The sequence below is a fragment of the Coregonus clupeaformis genome, chromosome 1 (assembly GCF_020615455.1).
Source record: "Coregonus clupeaformis isolate EN_2021a chromosome 1, ASM2061545v1, whole genome shotgun sequence".
In the NCBI taxonomy this organism is placed as follows: domain Eukaryota; kingdom Metazoa; phylum Chordata; class Actinopteri; order Salmoniformes; family Salmonidae; genus Coregonus; species Coregonus clupeaformis.
The window spans coordinates 66,069,643-66,090,708 of record NC_059192.1 but is presented as its reverse complement, the minus strand read 5'-3'; the positions used below and the strand labels follow the sequence as shown (position 1 = coordinate 66,090,708).

The following is a 21,066-nucleotide window of genomic DNA, read 5'->3' as shown; positions in this document are numbered from 1 at the left end:
AGAGGTTTGTCCATATTAGTCCAAGTGTGACACTGACACCAAAGTAAGGTCTGAATGTTGTGCTTGAAATTCACCTAATTCCAAGACTCCCTGTGCCTATTTTGGAGTGCCGGAAAGGCGATACCCTGAGCACCTCCTTGCTCCTCCCTCTCTCTCTTACTTTCCTCAGCTCCCTCTTTTCTTGCCAAACTTGATGGTGCAGCTAAAGTTAGCCCCCTTGAGCTAGTATATAAGGCCTCAAGGGGCCAACACAAACATGTCAGTCACATCGGCTTGGCATAAGCTTCTCTTCTTGACCAACCAAATCCCCCACAAACTCTAAAGAGATGGTGAGTGTGTTTGCATTCCTCTCAATTGAGAATAGTTTCTAGGGTCTAGGATTGTCTTCAATAAACTAACAACTTAAAGCATCATTGATTGTAGGATACCAATGCAAACTGGATAATGGCAATACAATGGACTGAATTACATTTTAAAGGCTTCTAGAACAGTTTCCCAAACTATGGTTGGGACCCATTGGTGGAAGCTGTTTCCTCCCTGGGCTAAAGACCCAAGACCAAGTCTTGTGGCTTAATACTCTGATTTTGTTCAATTGGTGCATCAAAGGGAAATACTTAAAGGATGTTTGGGGACCACTGCTCTAGAGGCCTCTAAGATATTACAGAATCTTAGCCAATTTGGACGCTACAACCGAACAGGCCAAGTGCCTTTTATACAACTCACCTTTCTTCGAAAGCCTTATGCTGATAAAGTGTGACTTGAATTGGTACAACTTATTCAAACAAAAGCTAAAAGCACCCAGGCATAGAAATCTGACAATGACAAGTCAATGACAGAGGAATCATTCTCAAAATATTGTTGAATTACCTTAGGGAGTTCCTCTACCTCTTGCTACTGTGGAGGTCCAAGACGTTTTGGCCCAGAATGACCCAGAGTGGCATGGATGGCCCAAACAGGCTGTTACAGTAAATTGTTGGTTGTGTTGGCTGTGTTTACTGTGAGTTAAATGACATGTCCTGTTCATCGTTGACCCCCAGGCACCCAAGAAGGCCAAGAGGAAGCAGCAGCAGGGAGAGGGTGGATCCTCTAATGTGTTCTCCATGTTTGAGCAAAGCCAGATCCAGGAGTACAAGGAGGTACGTTTTTGGGGGGATTTTCACTATTTTCACTAGATATCAATGCTTGGTCAAGTAGTTGTAATAAGTCAGCCGACATAGTTATTGGGATACATGATATTGTAACATCTCCACGCATCACATGGGGATCCCATTGAAAGAGGTTTGCAAAAGCCAAAATAGACAAACAACCCATTGACTTGGTAATAGGTAAGACAGGACATCCTAAGGTAGGTGGCGTCCTCATTGGTGGCGTTCACATTTTACTGTCTCTATCACTGTGGGCGTGATGGAAGTGATAGCCGTCATAGAGCTGGACAGACATAGACTTGATTCGATTACGTTTTTGGGCTCCAGTTCACCCCCCCAAAAACAAATCGTCACCAGCAGGAGACAACCGTAAATTACTCAGTTGCTGATGACAGCGGTCACCTGGGATAGGTCACTACCCAGCAAACCGGGAACATTTCCCAGAACATTAGCTTAGAGACCCATTAAGTTCTAGTTAGGGTTTTATCTAACATTAGGATGATAACATCCTGTTTTTCAGAAAATGTTTAAAATAAAATATCCTTGGAATGTTCTCCTAACAGTCACTAAAATGTTGTGCACAACATCTGTAACAACCACCACAGAACATTCCCCAAATGTTCACCTTTAGGTTTCCAGGTAATTCAATAACACAATCTACTTGTAAAGAACTACATGTGTTCTGGGAACGTTCTTGCAACATCAGGCAAAGGTTTTATACAGACATTGTATAATCATCAGCACAACTGGACAGTTTTTGTGTTATGAGAACATTTGCTGCAACCTAAGGAATGTTCTGGGAACTTTCACAGAACAAATTTTGGTTTGCTGGGTAGTCTTCCCCAGCACCCCCTCTCAGAACCCTTCCCTGTGACCCCCTGGAATGTGTTGCCCAACAGCTGGTAGATGCTAATGCTAGCGCTAGTGGGTGGGTGAAGACGAGAAAGGGAGCCAGAATTTACGAGAGACCCCTAGACTTGAAGACGTTGAAGGCCTCTATTTACGGAAAAGGCAATCAACCAACCAATCAATGTGCCTCTGCTCAGCCAGAATAGCTTTTGTGACACCTAGGCTTTGCTCTTTGAGCTGGTGTGAAATAGCCTACTAGTTGTTAAAACCATGTAGAAATGTTCACAGTGGAAGTTCTCCCAACATTTAGGAGAGCACAACCTAATCAGAGAGGTAGAGAAATTACAATAATTTGGGAAACTGATAACAATTTGTACGATTTAAAAAGGGGAAAAATGTGAAGTGTGTCAGAGTCTTTGGGTATATCCCTGTCTTTGGGTGATTGATTTGGCCAATTGGAGACATGAGGGGGTAAAAAAAGGAACAGGGGTTGGGGGCAGAGGGATTAGTCAGGGAAGGGGGTGAGGGGTGTAAGGGGAGGGGTGTTAGGGGTGTAATCAATACCGGATCCTAAATGTCGCAAGAGGCTTGCCTGACGTCCCGAGACCATTTTACCACCTTAAAAAGACAAGTGGCGGGCCAGCTGCCAAGTCCCCTGTGTGCTCTAAAGCCTTCTTGGGTTTCACCTGAGTGACACATGCAGCTATGTGGGGAGAGAGGAGAGAGACCTTTTCACATTTATCTTGACGGACTATCTTGGGAAAATCTTGTGAATTGTGATATAAATATTCCCGCCACTCAAGTTTCACAATGCAGTGCACCCTAGTTTTGTCACTTACACACTGTCTATTATCATCGACTAGTCTAATGAATTTTGAAATTAGGTGACTGAGGTCATGGAAATGCATTTCAATAGGGTACCGGGTAGTGTGATAACATTAGCTTATTTTCATATGCTTCTAAGCAATATAAATATTACATTTACATAATACTGTCATGTTAACATGATCGATGTCATTTGGATTGCCCCACAGTGAATTATATGGTATCAAATCTCTCATCTGCTTCGCTTCCTGCCAGGCTTTCACAATCATTGACCAGAACAGAGATGGCATCATCAGCAAGGATGATCTTAGGGACGTGCTGGCCACTATGGGTCAACTGAACGTGAAGAATGAGGAGTTGGAAGCCATGATCAAGGAGGCCAGCGGTCCCATCAACTTCACCGTCTTCCTCACCATGTTTGGCGAGAAGCTGAAGGGTAGGTCAACTGCTAGGAGCGATTTATAGCTTTTTCACATTACTCAGCTGAACCAAGCCGAGCTGTACTGGCCTGGTTATTCATCCATCATACACTGAGTATACCAAACATTAAGAACACCTTCCTAATATTGAGTTGCACCCCCCAACACACACCTTTTGCCCTCAGAACAGCTTCAATTTGTTTCTGGGGCATGGACTCTACGAGGTGTCGAAAGCGTTCCACAGGGATGCTGGCCCATGTTGACGCCAATGCTTCCCACAGTTGGCTGGATGTCCTTTAGGTGGTGGACCATTCTTGATAGCTTTTCTTAATGAGAGTGAGCAGTCAGATATTTGAGTCCCTATTTCTATACTTTCTATACTTTCTGTATAGTGAATATGAACTAGTTGCATAGTTACATATCTACACTGAACAAAAATATAAACTCAACATGCAACAATTTCTAAGATTTTACTGAGTTGAAATAAATTAATTGGGCCCTAATCTATGGATTTCACATGACTGGGAATACAGCTATGCATCTTTTGGTCACAGATACCTTAAAAAAAAAAGTAGGGGCGTGGATCAGAAAACCAATCAGTAGCTGGTGTGACCACCATTTTGCCTCATGCAGTGCGACACATCTCCTGTGCATAGAGTTGATCAGGCTGTTAATTGTGGCCTTTGGAATGTTGTCCCACTCCTCTTCAATGGCTGTGTGAAGTTGCTGGACATTGGCAGGAACTGAAACCCACTGTCGTACACGTCCATCCAGAGCATCCCAAACATGCTCAATGGGCGACATGTCTGGTGAGTATGCAGGCCATGGAAGAACTGGGACATTTTCAGCTTCCAGAAATTGTGTACAGATCCTTGCGACATGAGGCCGTGCATTATCATACTGATGGCGGCGGATGAATGGCACGACAATGAGCTTCAGGATCTCTTCACGGTATATCTGTGCATTCAAACTGCCATCAATAAAATGCAATTGTGTTCCTTGTCCATAGCTTATGCCTGCCCATACCATAACCCCACCACCACCATGGGGCACTCTGTTCACAATGTTGACATCAGCAAACCACTCGCCCACACGACGCCATACACACTATCTGCCATCTGTCCTCTACAGTTGAAATCGGGATTCATCCGTGAAGAGCACACTTCTCAGCATGCCAATTGCACGCTTCCTCAAAACTTGAGACATCTATGGCATTGTGTTGTGTGACAAAACTGCACATTTTAGAGTGGCCTTAAATTGTCCCCAGCACAAGGTGCACCTGTGTAATGATAATGCTGTTTAATCAGCTTCTTGATATGCCACACCTGGCAGGTGGATGGATTATCTTGGCAAAGGAGAAATGTTCACTAAAAGGGATCTAAACAAATTTGTGCACAACATTTGAGAGAAATATGCTTTTTGTGCGTATGGAACATTTCTGGGGTCTTTTATTTCAGCTTCAAACATTGGACCAACACTTTACATGTTGCGTTTATATTTTTGTTCAGTATAAGTTACTATAAAATGTACATATATTATACACATAAAGTTTTGTTTGTTTATACTTCTACTGCTTTTCTTAGTCCATCAGTTTTAGTCGATCACTTTTCTTAGTCCATCACTTCTGTGTCCATCACTGTGAGTTTGAGGTAATATAGAATTTAACTGAGGATCCTCTTCTTCCCTTCCTCTTAGGTGCTGATCCCGAGGATGTTATCGTGAGCGCTTTCAAGGTCCTGGACCCCGAGGCTACCGGCTTCATCAAGAAGGAATTGTACGTGTTTTCACCCTGTACCCTTTCCTTCCATTACTCTTCTATAAATTCACTCACAACATCTTTAGGTAGTCTTTATGTGTGCCCTGGTTGATAATTCTCTCTCTCTCTCTTTTCCTACCTCTTTCCTTTCCTCTCCAGCATTGAGGAGCTCCTGACCACCCAGTGTGACAGGTTCACTGCTGAGGAGGTGAGAGATCTATCATTCTATCAGTCATTCAGTCATTTAGAGCGACATTTTCTTAGTGCCAAAGCACTGTGCAAATAGCAAAAAATACCATAAACCTCATTAGAATCTCGCAGGGATTTAATTTGAAACTTTTCTTCAACAATATGGTTCAAAAGGGGGTGTACAATTAGTACATTACGTAAACTGAGCAATACATAAACAATCACCTTTATAATGCACATTGTTAAAGACATTTTCGAAATTAAACCACATTGAGATTATAATGAGATTAACATTATTTCTTGCTCTTTGCACAGTGCTTTTGCTCTACGAATATTTTGCCCTAAGAGCAACATGGTGTTTGAGCTTTCATGATATGGTTATTTACAGTAATAATGAATTACATTATGTTTATGTGTGCTGTCTGACACTGAACTTTGTCCATTTTCCTGCAATGGTTCCCAGTTGTAAGCCTCTCCTTCTCCTTCTGTCTTCCTCTCCCTCAGATGACCAACCTGTGGGCTGCCTTTCCCCCAGATGTGGCTGGCAACGTAGACTATAAACAGATCTGCTACGTCATCACACACGGAGAGGAGAAGGAGGATGAGTAAATCCACCTTTTCAATCCCTCTACCTCTCTCCGTCATCCCCCTCACTCCCCCCTTCTACAACTCTGTGGCCCGCTTACGTGCTCTCGCTCCCCTCGCTCTTCTCTCCATCTCCACCCCTCTCACTATCCTTTATCGAGATACTTTGAGTTGAGAGGATTGAAGTCTATGGGGGTGTGCTGTGTGTGAGTATCGACAGTGGGATTATTTTATAATAAAATAATCTTGTACCATCGAAACTATTCCTCTCTAACTCCCTCCCTCCCTGCCTCCGATTCTTTCTCTTCTTCCCCATCCCTCACTTCTATCTCTCCCTGTCGAATCGAACAGTGCATGCATCATACCTACATCATCTATGCATATAGAGTTCAGTGTCTACAGACAAACACTTTTACTCTTGGGTGCTGTGGTGTATGCTCAATTGTTTATTTGAAACAAGTAGGCGATTGATTGTTGATGTTTTGTCTTGACTTGCTGTGAAGTAATCAATGGACTTGTCCCTGTTCATGTACTGGAAAGAAGGACAGCTTAAAAGGGATGAGTACTGTACTAAAATAGCTTGCCTACTCCTCTGTCTTAATTTCTCTCTCTTTCTCAGCGATAGGGATAAAAGGAAGGCCGATTGAATAAGAGTAAAGCATGATTTAGCAGTAGGTGCATTGTAAGAGAGAGATGGCGAAAGATTGTGAGAGGGAGGAAGGAGAAAAGTTGACAAAATAAAATCTCTGTCAAATCTCTGTAACAAATAAAACAAGCAATGACTTATAAATAAAAACCGATGTCTTTCGTACAACCCTGTCTGTTGGTTTATCTACATCCCCCTGTCTGAGGGATGTAGCTCAGTTGGTATAGCATGGCGTTTGCAACGCCAGGGTTGTGGGTTCGATTCCCACGGGGGGCCAGTATGAAAAAATAATGTATGCACTAACTGTAAGTCGCTCTGGATAAGAGCGTCTGCTAAATGACTAAAATGTAAAAATGTTTAAGTGAGCATGGGTTAAAAGCCATAGCCCTCACTGGTCTCCTTTCTATTGCTTACTGCACAGCCCTTGGCAATGCTTCCAAGTATGGGTAGCTGCAGCCCAATATGGCGACTGGAGTATGGGCAAGCGGGTGTGTCGAAAGGAGTCAGTGTATGGAAAGCGAATCAGCTAATTGGCCAGATTTGTTGCCACTCAAGACCGTTTCGCGTAGCTGATTGGGCTGCACTACGAGTCGATAAGCCGGCGACCAGTGCACGGTGATGTATCGCGGTGCCTGCCAACCTGAGGCACTTCCCACTGGACAGCTGTATCATGATGTCGCCGGCGGTAACTAACGTGGCCATTTTTTCCCCCTCCCATGATTTTATTTCAAGGAGGATAGCAGCCTACACAATAAATAACAAATACTGATAACCTAGATGACACCTTGATACATACAGTCTACTCAATGGGGAGGGCATGAACGGCAACAACACCGGGACACAGTGTCCTTCGCCAAGCACTACTGTCCCGCAAGGCGTGGGAAGTAGCTACCTAGTAGCCAATATCAGGGTGACCGTCACAGTAAACACGTGCATACAACGAATACAAGCAACAGTACACCCATCATCAGTACTTTCATCAAAAAGAAACAATCGTCAGTTTGATAGGCTAACTGAAAATGTACAATTATTTTTGTAATACTAACAGTGAAATACGACTCAGACTCCTCCTCTGGCTTCAAAACAGAAGTCCAAACTCTTGCAGTATGGTAGTTGCATGGCAAGAAACTGAAGAAAAAAAACACTGCTCAACCCAATCCTTTCAACACACCCACTCCTTTCCGCCCATACTCCTTCTCAATGCTTCTGGAGTAGTGGACAGCAGAGGACGCTATACTCAACTCAACACTGATGCATATGATGTGACACTGACACCTCTGGGGGCAGAAGTTAAACAACCAGACTGGCCACCACATGGGATATAAGACAATTTCAGAATTGGGTAATAAGGCAAAATAGCAAAGCTTTGGACATTATGTTGGGCAATGGGCATTGTGGTCCAAAAGCTCACACTGACCAATTCAACTTCAACTCTAATCATTGTTAATGACACTAAAATGTTGACATGACTATCACCTACACAAAACTTTAGGAAAAATACACATCATACTTGTTAGAGAATGTCCAATATTTTGTACCTCAGACCAAGGTCATCAACACATTCTCAAACAATGTGAAGATATGGCCTACCTTTGTCCTGTAACAATCAGGCAGACTATGGGGCTTTATCTAGGGCCAGCCATATATTACGCCTAGTGAAATCCTCCTCATAGTAAAGATCTGTATTTGCCAGAACGAGGCTTATGAAATGTCACTTGACCATGAGTACTGTGCTGTTTAGGCAGCCATATCTATCCAACACACTTACTTCTTTGCACAACTTTTAGGGCAGGGTATTTAAGTGTATTTAGAAAATGTATTTTGGAGAGAAAAAAAGTATTTAAAAAAAGTTTCTTTCAAATAGCATTTGGTAGAGCATTTGGTTTTACAAGAAGACATTTACATACCTTGAATAGGCAGTGTATTAGAATATATTTATACTGAACAAAAATATAAACGCAACATGTAAAGTGTTGGTCCCATGTTTCATGAGCTGAAATAAAAGATCCCTGAAATGTTCCATATGCACAAAAAAGCTTATTTCTCTCAAATTGTGTGCACAAATTTGTTTACATCGCTGTTAGTGAGCATTTCTCATTTGCCAAGATAATCCATCCACCTGACAGCTGTGGCATATCAAGAAGCTGATTAAACAGCATGATCATTACAAAGGTGCACCTTGTGCTGGGGACAATAAAAGGCCACTAAAGTTTTGTCACGCAACACAATGCCACAGATTTCTCAAGTTGAGGGACTGTGCAATTGGCATGCTGACTGCAGGAATGTCCACCAGAGCTGTTGCCAGAGAATTTAATGTTAACTTCTCTACCATAAGCCGCCTCAACATTGTTTTAGAGAATTTGGCAGTACGTCTAACCGGCCTCACAACCGCAGACCACGTGTAACCACGCCAGCCCAGGAGCTCCACATCCGGCTTCTTCACCAGCGGGATTGTCTAAAACCAGCCACCCGGACAGCTGATGAAACTGTGGGTTTGCACAACTGAAGAATTTCTGCACAAACTGTCAGACGCCATCTCAGGGAAGCTCATCTGTATGCTCGACGTCCTCACCAGGGTCTTGACCAGACTGCAGTTTGGCGTCTTAACCGACTTCAGTGGGCAAATGCTCAACTTCAATGGCTACTGGCAAGCTGGAGAAGTGTGCTCTTCATGGTTGAATCCCGGTTTCAACTGTACCGGGAAGATGGCATTGTGTGGGCGAGCGGTTTACTGATGTCAACTTAGTGAACAGGTTGCCCCATGGTGGCGGTGGGGTTATGGTATGGGCAGGCATAAGCTATGGACAAGGAACACAATTGCATTTTATCAATGGCAATTTGAATGCACAGAGACACCGTGAAGAGATCCTGAGGCCCATTGTCGTGCCATTCATCCGCCGCCATCACTTCATGTTTCAGCATGATAATACACGGCCCGATGTCGCAAGGATCTGTACACAATTCCTGGAAGCTGAAAATGTCCCAGTTCTTCCTTGGCCTGCATACTCACCAGATTTGCCACCCATTGAGCATGTTTGGGATGCTCTGGATCGACGTGTACGACAGCGTATTCCAGTTCTCGCCAATATCCAGCAACTTCGCACAGCCATTGAAGAGGAGTGGGACAACATTCCACAAGCCACAATCAACAGCCTGATCAACTTTATGTGAAGGAGATGTGTCGCGCTGCATGAGGCATATGGTGGTCACATCAGATATTGACTGGTTTTCTGATCCACGCCTCTACTTTTTTTTTTAAAGGTATTTATTTTTTCATTTGGAGTAGTTCGTAGATTGACTTCGCGATTCTTGAGAAGTCCTGTATATAAGTGCGGTAGTAACTTAAGAATCCGAGTAGTTTGCGAACGTTTCCAACAGTACCAGGCTTTTTGTCTCTCAAGGCAAAGACTGCTTCCAGGTCCTTAAGGTCGATCTGAACTCCATCTGCAGAGACCAGACGTCCAACGTACCTGACTTTTCTCCAGAACAGTTCACACCAAGTTGGTCTCAGCTTCACTTCGTGGCGTTGAAGGGCTTTCAGTACTCTTCGGAGTCCTTCCACATGCTTTTCGAACAACTTGGCATAACAGAGGACATCGTCCAGGTAAGGAATGCAACATTCGTCTTGCAGGGTATCTAGTATCTCCTCCATGCTCCTCTGGAATGCTGCAGGGGCATTTGATAAACCAAACAGGATTCTCATTCATACAGTCCCCAAGGAGTGATGAACGTGGTCAAGTGTCGTGATCCTTCAGCCACGAACCCTTGGTGGTAAGCTTTGCCTTGGTCCAGGATTGAGAACCAGCTATAACCGCCTAGAGTGTCCGTGAGGTCCTGAATCCGAGGCAGTGGGTGCCTATCTGGGACAGTCTTCTGGTTCAGCAACCTGTAATCGATGCATAGTCTGAGTGTCCCATCTTTCTTGCGGACGCATACGACTGGTGCAGAGTAAGGCAACTTGGACTTGACGAACCACCGTCTAGCCAGCAGGTCTTGGACGTATTCTTTCACCTCCTTGTAGAGCGGCTTCAGGACAGAGGTGTAGGTTCTCTAGACAGGGATGTCATCCTTAAGGTTGATGGTCATCTGTAGGCTCGGGATACATCCAATGTCGTCATCATCACGGGCGAATGAAGCACATTCTTCATAGAGCATCTGTCTCACCATCTTCTGTTGTTCCTCCTCGAGGTAACTGCCATCAACTTGGGGGTGCCACAAAGAAGCTGCGTCACCTCCGATACTTTTTGGGTTTCCTGCAGAGTCCACACTGTTGACTCCCACGCCTGGTTTTCTCTGGTGGTCTGCTTGGTCTGTTTCAACTATTTTTGCAATGGGATGGATGATGCCGATGGCAGTTTTCCGAGGCATGGTAACTTCATGCTTGGTGTGATTTCCGATAGGAACTTCAACGTAAGGGTTCTCGGTTTTGTAGATCTTAATCAGCCCCTCTCCAACATCCAGCTGCTCCAGCTGTGTGCTCACTTTGTTTGGTTCAAACAGAACCACTTGGTTAGATAAATCAAAACTGACTGGCACCTTACACTTGACATGAGTGACTTGGCCTGGGCGGATGGTAACATCCTGGAACCCTACTTTCACCTCAGCATGTTCATCGTCAGTGTTCTGGGTCTGTATGAAACTTACTATTGCATTAGCTTGTTCTCCCTGGATCTCCAGAGCTGCACCGAGCAGGCTGGCTATTGTAAGCAGCACCTGTGCTCCACTATGTTGTCCCTTTATCAGCTATTGGATGACATTTAACCTTAGGAGTGGTCTCTCTAGTGTCATGTGACTAACCAGAAACGGTACCTGTATTGACAGATCTGGATCACCATTTCCCGGTAGGTCCATCCTCACCTTGACCCAACCATCGAAAGGAATAGCATCTCCGTTGACAGCTATGACATCAAGGGGCTTTGTTCCCATGAGTTCGGTCAGCGGTCAGTTTTTTTGATCAGGTAAGTATTTTTCCTTCCATTTGTGGAAGTACTCTAGTAGAACGTTTACAGAATAGCCATTCATGTAACACTTGAGCATGCATTTTCCCCCCCAACTAGCTGAGCTACTCCTTTACAGGAGATGATTTGTCTGGTGTGGCAGGTATTACTTTACACTGAAGGAGTTTTCTGCCTAGCTCCTCATAACTGGTCAAAAACTCCTGTGTTTCAGTATCAGCAGTACAGTGGGGAAAAAAAGTATTTAGTCAGCCACCCATTGTGCAAGTTCTCCCACTTAAAAAGATGAGAGAGGCCTGTAATTTTCATCATAGGTACACGTCAACTATGACAGACAAAATGAGGAAAAAAAATCCAGAAAATCACATTGTAGGATTTTTAATGAATTTATTTGCAAATTATGGTGGAAAATAAGTATTTGGTCAATAACAAAAGTTTCTCAATACTTTGTTATATACCCTTTGTTGGCAATGACACAGGTCAAACGTTTTCTGTAAGTCTTCACAAGGTTTTCACACACTGTTGCTGGTATTTTGGCCCATTCCTCCATGCAGATCTCCTCTAGAGCAGTGATGTTTTGGGGCTGTCGCTGGGCAACACGGACTTTCAACTCCCTCCAAAGATTTTCTATGGGGTTGAGATCTGGAGACTGGCTAGGCCACCCCAGGACCTTGAAATGCTTCTTACGAAGCCACTCCTTCGTTGCCCGGGCGGTGTGTTTGGGATCATTGTCATGCTGAAAGACCCAGCCACGTTTCATCTTCAATGCCCTTGCTGATGGAAGGAGGTTTTCACTCAAAATCTCACGATACATGGCCCCATTCATTCTTTCCTTTACACGGATCAGTCGTCCTGGTCCCTTTGCAGAAAAACAGCCCCAAAGCATGATGTTTCCACCCCCATGCTTCACAGTAGGTATGGTGTTCTTTGGATGCAACTCAGCATTCTTTGTCCTCCAAACACGACGAGTTGAGTTTTTACCAAAAAGTTATATTTTGGTTTCATCTGACCATATGACATTCTCCCAATCCTCTTCTGGATCATCCAAATGCACTCTAGCAAACTTCAGACGGGCCTGGACATGTACTGGCTTAAGCAGGGGGACACGTCTGGGACTGCAGGATTTGAGTCCCTGGCGGCGTAGTGTGTTACTGATGGTAGGCTTTGTTACTTTGGTCCCAGCTCTCTGCAGGTAATTCACTAGGTCCCCCCGTGTGGTTCTGGGATTTTTGCTCACCGTTCTTGTGATCATTTTGACCCCACGGGGTGAGATCTTGCGTGGAGCCCCAGATCGAGGGAGATTATCAGGGGTCTTGTATGTCTTCCATTTCCTAATAATTGCTCCCACAGTTGATTTCTTCAAACCAAGCTGCTTACCTATTGCAGATTCAGTCTTCCCAGCCTGGTGCAGGTCTACAATTTTGTTTCTGGTGTCCTTTGACAGCTCTTTGGTCTTGGCCATAGTGGAGTTTGGAGTGTGACTGTTTGAGGTTGTGGACAGGTGTCTTTTATACTGATAACAAGTTCAAACAGGTGCCATTAATACGGGTAACGAGTGGAGGACAGAGGAGCCTCTTAAAGAAGAAGTTACAGGTCTGTGAGAGCCAGAAATCTTGCTTGTTTGTAGGTGACCAAATACTTATTTTCCACCATAATTTGCAAATAAATTCATAAAAAATCCTACAATGTGATTTTCTGGATTTTTTTTCTCTCAATTTGTCTGTCATAGTTGACGTGTACCTATGATGAAAATTACAGGCCTCTCTCATCTTTTTAAGTGGGAGAACTTGCACAATTGGTGGCTGACTAAATACTTTTTTCCCCCACTGTAGCTACCTTAGCGGATAAATCTGGTGGCTGTGCTGGGACCTCAACCTCTGTGCTAACTTGAGTAGTCATTGGACTCGCTTCACGCCCTTAGATAACCTTGCCAATAGCATCCTTTATAAACAGTAGCTGAGCCATACCTCTATCCTCTAGCTCAAGCAGGGTCTCACAGCACATTAATTTACACACAGTCAAAACAACCTTCCTCATCAGACTGGTTTAACTTAGCTGGGTCTAGCTCTGCTACCACATCAAGACATTCAGACAACTGGAAAACTTCATCAGATGTCAGCGTAGGGATAGATCAGCTTTAATATTGCAGATAGATTGTAACTTCCATCAATGTAATTGTCTGCATCACTTCCAATCCCCCATATATTTTTCCCCGCATATATATATATATATATATATATATATATATATATATATATATATATATATTTGTATATATATATATATATATATACAGTTGAAGTAAGAAGTTTACATACACTTAGGTTGGAGTCATTAAAACTAGTTTTTCAACCGCTCCACAAATTTCTTGTTAACAAACTATAGTTTTGGCAAGTTGGTTAGGACATCTACTTTGTGCATGACACAAGTAATTTTTCCAACAATTGTTTACAAATAGATTATTTCACTTATAATTCACTGTATCACAATTCCAGTAGGTCAGAAGTTTACATACACTAAGTTGACTGTGCCTTTAAACAGCTTGGAAAATTCCAGAAAATTATGTCATGGCTTTAGAAGCTTCTGATAGGCTAATTGACATAATTTGAGTCAATTGGAGGTGTACCTGTGGATGTATTTCAAGGCCTACCTTCAAACTCAGTGCCTCTTTGCTTGACATCATGGGAAAATCAAAAGAAATCAGCCAAGACCTCAGAAAAAAAATTGTAGACCTCCACAACTCTGGTTCATCCTTGGGAGCAATTTCCGAACGCCTGAAGGTACCACGTTCATCTGTACAAACAATAGTATGCAAGTATAAACACCATGGGACCACGCAGCCGTCATACCGCTCAGGAAGGAGACGCGTTCTGTCTCCTAGAGATGAACGTACTTTGGTGCGAAATGTGCAAATCAATCCCAGAACAACAGCAAAGGACCTTGTGAAGATGCTAGAGGCAACAGGTACAAAAGTATCTATATCCACAGAAAAACAAGTCCTATATCGACATAACCTGAAAGGCCGCTCAGCAAGGAAGAAGCCACTGCTCCAAAACCGCCATAAAAAAGGCAGATTACGGTTTGCAACTGCACATGGGGACAAAGATCGTACTTTCTGGAGAAATGTCCTCTGGTCTGATGAAACAAAAATAGAACTGTTTGGCCATAATGACCATCGTTATATTTGGAGGAAAAAGGGGAGTCTTGCAAGCCGAAGAACACCATCCCAACCGTGAAGCACGGGGTGGCAGCATCATGCTGTGGGGGTGTTTTGCTGCAGGAGGGACTGGTGCACGTCACAAAATAGATGGTATCATGAGGAAGGAAAATTATGTGGATATATTGAAGCAACATCTCAAGACATCAGTTAGGAAGTTAAAGCTTGGTCGCAAATGGGTCTTCCATATGGACAATGACCCCAAGCATACTTCCAAAGTTGTGGCAAAATGGCTTAAGGACAACAAAGTCAAGGTATTGGAGTGGCCATCACAAAGCCCTGACCTCAATCCTATAGAAAATTTGTTGGCAGACCTGAAAAAGTGTGTGCGAGTAAGGAGGCTTACAAACCTGACTCAGTTACACCAGCTCTGTCAGGAGGAATGGGCCAACATTCACCCAACTTACTGTGGGAAGCTTGTGGAAGGCTACCTGAAATGTTTGACCCAAGTTAAACAATTTAAAGGCAATGCTACCAAATACTAATTGAGTGTATGTAAACTTCTGACCCACTGGGAATGTGATGAAAGAAGTACAAGCTGAAATAAATCATTCTCTCTACTATTATTCTGACATTTCACATTCTTAAAATAAAGTGGTGATCCTAACTGACCGAAGACAGGGAATCTGTACTAGGTTTAATGTCAGGAATTGTGAAAATGTATTTGGCTAAGGTGTATGTAAACTTCCGACTTCAACTGTATATACATATAAATACATACATATATATATATATACGAAAACAAGGACATTTCTAAGTGACCCCAAACTTTTGAACAGTAGTGTATGTGTATATGTTTGTATTTATATGTGTATGTATGTGTATGTATGTATATGTATGTATTTATATTATTATTATTATTTATATGTGTATGTACAGTACATACACACATAAATACAGTGAGGGAAAAAAGTATTTGATCCCCTGCTGATTTTGTATGTTTGCCCACTGACAAAGACATGATCAGTCTATAATTTTAATGGTAAGTTTATTTGAACAGTGAGAGACAGAATAACAACAAAAAAATCCAGAAAAACGCATGTCAAAAATGTTATAAATTGATTTGCATTTTAATGAGGGAAATAAGTATTTGACCCCTCTGCAAAACATGACTTAGTACTTGGTGGCAAAACCCCTTGTTGGCAATCACAGAGGTCAGACGTTTCTTGTAGTTGGCCACCAGGTTTGCACACATCTTAGGAGGGATTTTGTCCCACTCCTCTTTGCAGATCTTCTCCAAGTCATTAAGGTTTCGAGCCTGACGTTTGGCAACTCGAACCTTCAGCTCCCTCCACAGATTTTCTATGGGATTAAGGTCTGGAGACTGGCTAGGCCACTCCAGGACTTTAATGTGCTTCTTCTTTTGCCACTCCTTTGTTGCCTTGGCCGTGTGTTTTGGGTCATTGTCATGCTGGAATACCCATCCACGATCCATTTTCAATGCCCTGGCTGAGGGAAGGAGGATCTCACCCAAGATTTGACGGTAAATGGCACCGTCCATCGTCCCTTTGATGCAGTGAAGTTGTTCTGTCCCCTTAGCAGAAAAACACCCCCAAAGCAAAAAGCACCCCCAAAGCATAATGTTTCCACCTCCATGTTTGACGGTGGGGATGGTGTTCTTGGGGTCATAGGCAGCATTCCTCCTCCTCCAAACACGGCGAGTTGAGTTGATGCCAAAGAGCTCGATTTTGGTCTCATCTGACCACAACACTTTCACCCAGTTCTCCTCTGAATCATTCAGATGTTCATTGGCAAACTTCAGACGGGCCTGTATATGTGCTTTCTTGAGCAGGGGGACCTTGCGGGCGCTGCAGGATTTCAGTCCTTCACGGCGTAGTGTGTTACCAATTGTTTTCTTGGTGACTATGTTCCCAGCTGCCTTGAGATCATTGACAAGATACTCCTGTGTAGTTCTGGGCTGATTCCTCACCGTTCTCATGATCATTGCAACTCCACGAGGTGAGATCTTGCATGGAGCCCCAGGCCGAGGAAGATTGACAGTTCTTTTGTGTTTCTTCCATTTGCGAATAATCGCACCAACTGTTGTCACCTTCTCACAAAGCTGCTTGGCGATGGTCTTGTAGCCCATTCCAGCCTTGTGTAGGTCTACAATCTTGTCCCTGACATCCTTGGAGAGCTCTTTGGTCTTGGCCATGGTGGAGAGTTTGGAATCTGATTGATTGATTTCTTCTGTGGACAGGTGTCTTTCTGATTGAGAGGGGGTCAAATACTTATTTCCCTCATTAAAATGAAAATCAATTTATAACATTTTTTACATGCATTTTTCTGGATGTCTTTGTTGTTATTCTGTCTCTCACCGTTCAAATAAACCTACCATTAAAATTATAGACTGATCATTTCTTTGTCAGTAGGAAAACGTACAAAATCAGCAGCGGATCAAATACTTTTTTCCCTCACTGTATATCTTCTAAGAGTTTAATTCGGGAGATGGTAACTTGTTAAACAACTTATTCTGTGGTGCCCCAAATTCCTAATGAGTTAATTGTTACATTATTAATTTAATAGAGTGACAATTAAACATAGTTAGGTGATTCGATAAATAACAGTCATACATTAAAGTAAGTCACGTCACTACAACTGTCAACTGTGGGGCCTTATATAGACAGGTGTGTACCTTTCCAAATCATGTCCAATCAATTGAATTTACCACAGGTGGACTCCAATCAAGTTGTAGAAACATCTCAAGGATGATCAACGTAAACAGGATGAACCTGAGCTCAATTTCGAGTCTCATAGCAAAGGGTTTGTTATTTTATTTGCATAGATGTCTAAAAACCTGTTTTCACTTTGTTATTATATGGGGTATTGTGTGTAGATTGATGAAGAAAAAAAGTAATTTGATCAATTTTAGAATAAGGTTGCAAAGTAACAAAATGTGGAAAAAGTCAAGAGGTCTGAATAATTTCCGAATGCACTGTATATACAAATGTATGTGGACACCCCTTCAAATTAGTGGATTTGGCTATTTCAGCCACACCCGTTGTTGACATGTGTATAAAATCGAGCACACCGCCATGCAATCTCCACAGACAAACATTGGCAGTAGAATGGCCTTACTGAAGAGCTCAGTGACTTTCAACGTGGCACCATCATAGGATGCCAACTTTCCAACAAGTCAGTTTGTCAAATTTCTGCCCTGCTAGAGCTGCCCCAGTCAACTGTAAGTGCTGTTATTGTTAAGTGGAAACGTCTAGGAGCAACAACAGCTCAGACGCGAAGTGGTAGGCCACACAAGTTCACAGAAACGGACCGCCGAGTGCTGAAGCGCGTAAAAATCGTCTGTCCTCGGGTGCAACACTCACTACCGAGTTCCAAACTGCCTCTGGAAGCAACGTCTTCACAATATCTATTCGTCTGGAGCTTCATGAAATGGGTTTCCATGGCCGAGCATAAGCCTAAGATCACCATGCGTAATGCCAAGCGTTGGCTGGAGTGGTGTAAAGCTTGCCACTAATGGACTCTGGAGCAGTGGAAACGCGTTCTCTGGAGTGATGAATCACGTTTCACCGTCTGGCAGTACGACGAATCTGGGTTTGGCGGATGCCAGGAGAACACTACCTGCCCGAATGAATAGTGCCAACTGTAAAGTTTGGTGGAGGAAGAATAATAGACTGGGGCAGTTTTTCATGGTTCGGGCTAGGCCCCTGAGTTCCAGTGAAGGGAAATCTTAACGCTACAGCATACAATGAATTTCTAGACGATTCTGTGCTTCCAACTTTGTGGCAACAGTTTGGTGAAGGCCCTTTCCTGTTTCAGCATGACAATGCCCCCATGCACAAAGCGAGGTCCATACAGAAATGTTTTGTCGAGACCGGTGTGGAAGAACTTGACTGGCCTACACAAAGCCCTGACCTCAACCCCATCGAACACCTTTGGGATGAATTGGAACCCCGACTAAGAGCCAGGCCTAATCGCCCAACATCAGTTGTCCGACCTCACTAATGCTCTTGTGACTGAATGGAAGCAAGTCCCCGCAGCAATGTTCCAACATCTAGGAGATAGCCTTCTCAGAAGAGTGGAGGCTGTTATAGCAGTAAAGGGAGGACCAACTCCATGTTAATGCCCATGATTTTGGAATGAGATGTTCGACGAGCAGTTGTCCACATGTAGTGTATCTCCACAGGATTGTGGGAACTAGGTTGAGGTGCCTCAGTCTCTGTAGCAGGTAAGTGTAAAATGTACTTAGTCCCTAATTATACACTCTTTAAATATAGCTGAACCTCTCTACTTGTTCTCAATTGAGGGTCAGCTGAGGAAACGAAATAAGCCTTCTTTCTGAAGTCAAAGAGGACCTCCTTTGTTTTCTCCACACAGTGATTTGTAATGTTTCATATTGATGTATTTTTTGTGTCTTATGTGAATGGTGTATAACTCTTTAATAGAAGCCATTGCTTATTACATGTTTATCACATGTTTATTACCAATTTGTTATGCGTCTTTATTTTTTAATTTTCGTCCATGTTTCCAGACACTATGCTGATGATCATCCATTACCATGTCTACCTCCAGCTTTTAAATATAGTTTCAATCTTCAGCTATAGCTAGAGGACTCCTGATACTGTATCCCCAGGAGTGATACGTATACTTTTTGTATTAATCTGTTGTTGTCTAGGTCCATCTACTTAAAGTGACTCCCTGAAGCTTGTGTGCGTCCTAGAGCAGATCAACCGACACCTTCGTGTTCGTGTGAGTCTCCCCTTTCGTTATTGCTGGCATAATAGTTGTAGCTCACACGGTTCCGGTTTTACAGACAATTTAATGACGATTATCTTGTCCGGATCTTCTCAAACTTTATAACGGCGGAAAGAGGGGATTGAGTTGCAGGCTCTACAAGATATGGTAAGTCTCTAGCATAGACACACAGGGAGCTATTTTAGATTCAAACTGACCTCACCATTTGATGCTGTGGAGCATCAATCGACTTTAGGGGGTTAAAGTCCTGTCTGCTTTCCCAGTAGCCTACTTGGTATGTGAACTGAATCGCTGCTGCAATCCCATTTCTCCTTTGTCAAGATATTCAATCCACCTGACAGGTGTGGCATATCAAGAATCTGATGAAACAGCATGATCATTACACAGGTGCACCTTGTGCTGGGGACAATAAAAGGCCACTCTAAAATGTGCAGTTTTGTCACACAACACAATGCCACAGATGTCTTATGTTTTCAGGGAGCGTGCTATTAGCATGCTGACTGGTGCCCCATGGTGGCAGTGGGGTTATGGTAGTGGCAGGAATAAGCTACAGACAAGGAACACAACTGCATTTTATTGATGGCAATTTGAATGCACAAAAATACAGTGACTAGATCCTGAGGCACATTGTGAGGCATATTTCTTTTTAAAGGTCTTTGACCAACAGATTCCCAGTCATGTGAAATCCATAGATTAAGGCCTAATTTATGCATTTAAATTGACTGATTTCCTTATATGAACTGTAATTTAGTAAAATCAATGAAATTGTTTCATGTTGCGTTTTATATTTTTCTTCAGTATAGAATAGTGTACAGCTGGGTCGACAATAGGTTTGGCCTTGGGCAATAAAAACGCTCAGCTAATAGTTGTGGAACAGAACATAATAGCAGCCCAATTCATATGCCTATTCTACAAATTAAACAACAACAAAATTACACATCTGGTTAGTAGGCTATGTAATCAGTTCAATGTCAATAACATATCCTAATATTTTCAATCTGATTACACTGATACAATCACCAATGTCTCTATTAAATTCGTTTTTTATATTTCTTTGTGCTTTGATTGGAGAAAACAGCTTGCAATAAAGAGAAAATGTAGCTCTGAAAAAGTCTCAAAAGAAAGATGAATAATGAAAATAGACGTTTCAGGGAAGAATGGACAGAGAAATAGGCATTCTTACTATATTTCTCCAATGCCAAACCAGTGTCTTGTTTGCAACGAATCGTTGCTGTTTGCAAATAATTAAATATTAAACATCATTATGAATCTATGTTGTGTTGTGTTGGAATCAAAGCATGGCACTTTCAAAAGTTACCTTTCCACCCAGACAGAGGCTCGAACGACGCAGAACATTTAAAGTTTCAACTGCTGGCTATTCGTCCGTTGCTTAACCCAACAACAGAAGTGCTTCCCTAAAAGCTACCTGGGTTTAAACATCTTCTCTTTTCAGAAAGTGAAAAGCTCAATTAATAGGGACAGAATAGTAAATGTTTTGTGTCCTCGAATTTTGAAGGCCGCAGCTCAGCTTCGGTATGTTATAGAGACTAATCAATATATCCCCATATGCATCAGTCACATCCTTTGTGGCCATTTTAAAGCTTATGCTAGATAAGGCATCACGGAGTTAAGTATTGTTATAGAACACTTTATATTATCTGGATACTTTTAATTTATGTATTTATTTCAAAAAATAAAGATAGCAATAGGTATCCTTTTGCCCTTTTCTTTAAGGAAGGTTATGGTATACCCTCACTCAATTTGAGC

At 42.7% G+C, this 21,066-nt stretch overlaps 1 protein-coding gene across 1 annotated transcript; it reads left to right on the top strand.

The window, feature by feature from the left end:
* Positions 1-222: 222 nt before the first annotated feature.
* On the top strand, positions 223-6,582 carry mylpfb (myosin light chain, phosphorylatable, fast skeletal muscle b). The gene is made up of 6 exons (XM_041884001.2): positions 223-329; positions 1,038-1,136; positions 3,075-3,255; positions 4,934-5,012; positions 5,154-5,202; positions 5,688-6,582. The coding sequence occupies exons 1-6, from the start codon at positions 327-329 to the stop codon at positions 5,790-5,792; spliced, it is 516 nt and encodes a 171-aa protein (XP_041739935.1). The 5' UTR covers positions 223-326; the 3' UTR covers positions 5,793-6,582.
* Positions 6,583-21,066: the final 14,484 nt, after the last annotated feature.